A 4,193-nucleotide genomic window follows, 5' to 3' on the forward strand; every position below is an offset into this window, starting at 1 on the left:
GCCACAAAGGGGCCGCCGTCGCGCCGCCCCGTCCCGCGCGGGGAGCAGCGCTCCGACCCGCCCCTGCGGCCGCCCGCGGCCCCCGCTCGCCTCGCCGTGCCTCCAGTCTCGTCTCGCCGGCTCTGTCGGGCTCTGTCCCTGGGTCCCTGGCCTCCCCTACCCGGGCCAGCCCGCACCGCTAGCTCCAGTGCTAGGAAGGGGCCGCTCAGGAGAGACCGACCTGCGGACCGACTGATCCGGCGCCCCGGAGAGGAGCAGCCCGTCACATGGTAACGCCTGCCAAGGCCTGGACCACTTCGCTCTGTCCCCTTTTGGTGGCGGTGTCCAGGGCGGACCCCCACCTTTTATGCTATGACCCTCTGTGTTAACTGCCCCCCACCAGGATCCGGGGAAGATGGGGGTGGGGGTGCGGGTGCGGGGACCTCCCTCTGGCCATGTCGTCTTTCCTGTCNGATCCGGGGAAGATGGGGGTGGGGGTGCGGGTGCGGGGACCTCCCTCTGGCCATGTCGTCTTTCCTGTCTGGGCCCTGTCTCTCCAGGGGCGAAGTGACTGGGTAAGATTGGATGACTGAACTTTGATGTCGCCCCATCCAGGCACAGATCAGAGCTGGAGCCCTAGCCCCTGGGCCTTAGATAAAACGCGGGGTGCTGTTGCGTTTTGGGCTTGGCGCTGAGGGTCAGGTATGCCTACTGTCTCCACACAGGGTGTGGATGGAGATAGGGGCGGAAGGCCCCTCCCGGTGCGGTGCCCAGTGGAGAGGAGGGAGTTGCTCACAAAAACTGGGGGTGGTTTGGCCACTTTAGACGCAGGGCAGGAAAGTTAGGTGTGCACCTAGTCCTGACGTTAGGTGGTCTCATGGGAACAGGGGGGTGGGGGAGGTAGACTTAGGAGAGGGGAAAGAAGGAGGGTGATACCTCCATACTGTGGCTTCCTTGGCTGGCCCCTCCATAAGGTTGAGATGTTGTGGGAGAGGTGTGTGTGTGTGTGTGTGTGTGTGTATGTGCCCGCGCGTGCCAGTACCTGGGCACACGGAAAGAAAGAAAAGTCTGTTTTCAGGGAATCACAGCCCAGTTCCGAACAGGCCCGGGAGCCCCAGGGCGCAGGGATTTGGAAAAGTGCTGTGAAGACAGGCCAAGGCTTTAACCCCTTGACAGATGGACCGTGTTGAATTTGGGTGGGTTTTCACTCGGTGCAGAAGAATTCTGTTTAGACGGGTATACACCCATGCAGAGCCCACCAGCGCGTGTTCCCCTTGACTCCCACAGCTGAACACACGTGCCCTCTGACACACACACGGCTTAACCACCTGCTGTCCCTACTGCTAAAATATGGGCATCCACCGGCATCCACACCACAGACATATTGCAAAACCAGGCTGCTAGGGTCACACACCAGCAGGACCGTGCACGACGCACATTGCTGCCCGAGCTGTTGGACAGAAATCTTAGCTCACGGTTCCTCACCTCTCATCACAGGCAAGGCGCGGTGCCCGGCGATTTACATGCAGGAGCTCAGGTAACTCACACCAGCCCTAAAAATAGACCTGCTGGTTTCTCCACCCGGCAGATGGGACCCGAGGCTCTGGGAGCTTCAGTGGCTGCCCAAGGTCACCCAACCAGGAAGTGGGAGATAAGACAGCTGGAGTTCTGAACATGCATTCAGTGGTCCTGGCCACCCAGAACCACATCTGCACCAAGCGATGTTTGCTGAACCTTCCCTAGTTTTGGACCTAACTCAGTCATTACTTTTAGAATCCAGAAACTCCTTGCTGAACGCCAGACCCTCAGATCAAGAGTCAGGCCCTGGGTGGCTCCCCCAAAAAGGCTGAGCAACTCTTTCCCGAATAAGAATGATGGACAGACTTTTCTCCCACCTTTGTTACCTTCCCACCTCTCTGGCCTCACCTCGGTACTTCAGCCACTCTGACCTTGGTTCAGAGCCTCTTATCGTTCACGTTCCCTCCTGCCACAGGGCCTTTGCATATGCTGTTCCTGCTGGGGTGGCACCCCTTCACCTGAGGAATTCCTGTCCGCCCTGTACATCTCCACCCGAGTATCACATCCTCAGGAAAGCCTTTCCCAATTTCCCTGACTCCCACTCCAGCATGCCATGTATCTTTCCTTCATGGCCCCATCACAGTTGTTCTTTCCCTGGGATGATTTGATTAAAGGCTACCCAGGGCTCTGGGGCAGTCCACTGTCAGAGCATCTTATGACCAAGGGGCTTTCGGCTTATCCTGTTTCACATTCCCGAACTTTCAGTACTATCATAACAATTTTTGCATATTCACTTTCTGGATAAGGTATTATGAAGAAAGAACAACATTAAAATTATTATTTGCTTAATATTTTTCTTTTAATCAGCTTACCTTATACACTTAAAGATATATTTAAATAAAACATTTTATATCACGACCATGAAAAATCAGTATCCATTGTCATAAACACAAAGTAACTGTAAAACTGTACATGACGGAGGCAAATTTGTGTTAGTAAATTCTGGCTCGATGGGGTTGGCTCTGGATGATTCCATGTGGGAGGACTGCTTTCTTTTTGTTAAAAGGAGTAATCACTGAATGTCTGAGACGTGTTTTAAGATATCCTGGCCCTGAACTGAGACTTTCTCTTTAGTGTTCTCAGAAGGACTAGACAAGAGTTGGGGTAACTTTCTGTGATTTCACGTAGAGTTCATGTCCTCCCCAACACATCTTGCGAGTCACCTGACATCCTCTCCCACACTTTGACAAACGCTGGTTGAATTCAATTCATTCACCATTGCCAAAGTACCCAACGCACATACTGTGTGCCCGGCCCCATGTAAGGACCTGCGTGTGAAAGAGTCAGCCCTGGTCCTGGCGCTGGGGGCACCTAGTGCCCACTTTTCGCTGAGATTTCCAGGCTGGGCGGTGGGCGATGGGAGTCCCTCTGTTTGCCTGGAAGCATATGTGTGGTGAAAAGGGAACAGATGTGGGTTGAGCGGGGCTCTGAAGGGTGGGAAGGAGCTCGCCCAGTCCAGGGAAGGGCGCAATGTGAGCTCAGGCAGCACTTCTCAAAGTGGGCAGCCACCATGGGTCCTGGGTGGGGAGACTTCAGATGAATGTTTTTATTTACAGTTTTTCATCTTAGTGAGTGGTAGGAAGTGATTTAAGCAGCAGGAACACATGATGATAAATAAAAACCAATGGATTTAAGTTGGAAATGAATTGACAAAAAGACAAATGTGAAGTGAATAATAATCAATATCAAGTCAAATAAATTGGGATGTATGAACAGCAAGAAAAACTCATGCATGGGGTACATGGGTGATTGGGAAGCCCTGGGCTAGAGTGTCAAGTGTGTCAGAAGAAGCAGGAAAGGTATGCTGGTGTGGACTGACGGCCACTAGTGGCAGGCTGAGTCGCTAAGGCAGTGGGGAGCCACTCAAGGTTGCTGAGCAGTGGAAGGTCACAATCACGTCTGTGTGTTAAAAGGCCATTGTAGTGGCCAGAGGAGAGCCCAGCCTGGGGAAGGGACAGAAGAGCAGGTAGCGATATGCCATGTTCATACCCAGCTCTGCCATTTCCTGGTGGTAGAGCCTTGGGCTCCATTTCTTAACCTGTAAAATGGGAATAAAAATACCCATCCCATAGACTTGTTGGGAAGATGAAATAAAATAATGTTAATAAAATAATGAAAAGCGCTTAGGATAAAGCCTGATACAGAAGCTTGCTCAGGAAGAAGTTCTAGTTATAATTGCTTTTATCATAATGTGTTTTGGGTGGGTGATGGTGAGCCCCAGGGCAGGGGCAAAAGGGATAGGGAGAGAAAGGAACCAACACAAAAGTAAGCCCTGGACAGGTGAAGTGACTTGCTCAGGGTTGCACAGATGACACATGACAGAGCTGGACTCGAATGTGGGTCTTCTAACACCCACGTGCTTCTCAGTTCACTGCGTCTGGGCTGTTTTTCCAGTTTCTTCTTCTTCTTCTTCTTTGTTTTTTNTGCTCAGGGTTGCACAGATGACACATGACAGAGCTGGACTCGAATGTGGGTCTTCTAACACCCACGTGCTTCGCAGTTCACTGCGTCTGGGCTGTTTTTCCAGTTTCTTCTTCTTCTTCTTCTCTTTTTTAAAAGATTTTTATTTATTTATTCGACAGGGATAGAGACAGCCAGCGAGAGAGGGAACACAAGCAGGGGGAGTGGGAGAGGAA

At 52.2% G+C, this 4,193-nt stretch overlaps 1 protein-coding gene across 3 annotated transcripts in view; it reads left to right on the forward strand.

The window, feature by feature from the left end:
- The first annotated feature begins 12 nt into the window (after positions 1 to 12).
- Positions 13 to 4,193, forward strand: part of KIAA1755 (KIAA1755 ortholog) — a 42,224-nt gene continuing 38,043 nt past the window's right edge. For all 3 annotated transcript variants that reach the window (XM_011219612.3, XM_034640597.1, XM_034640598.1), the window contains exon 1: positions 13 to 269. In XM_011219612.3, the coding sequence (XP_011217914.2) occupies positions 267 to 269 (3 nt within the window). In that variant the 5' untranslated portion in view covers positions 13 to 266. The remainder of the gene's footprint in view (positions 270 to 4,193) is intronic.

The sequence above is a fragment of the Ailuropoda melanoleuca genome, chromosome 13, assembly GCF_002007445.2.
Source record: "Ailuropoda melanoleuca isolate Jingjing chromosome 13, ASM200744v2, whole genome shotgun sequence".
NCBI lineage: Eukaryota > Metazoa > Chordata > Mammalia > Carnivora > Ursidae > Ailuropoda > Ailuropoda melanoleuca.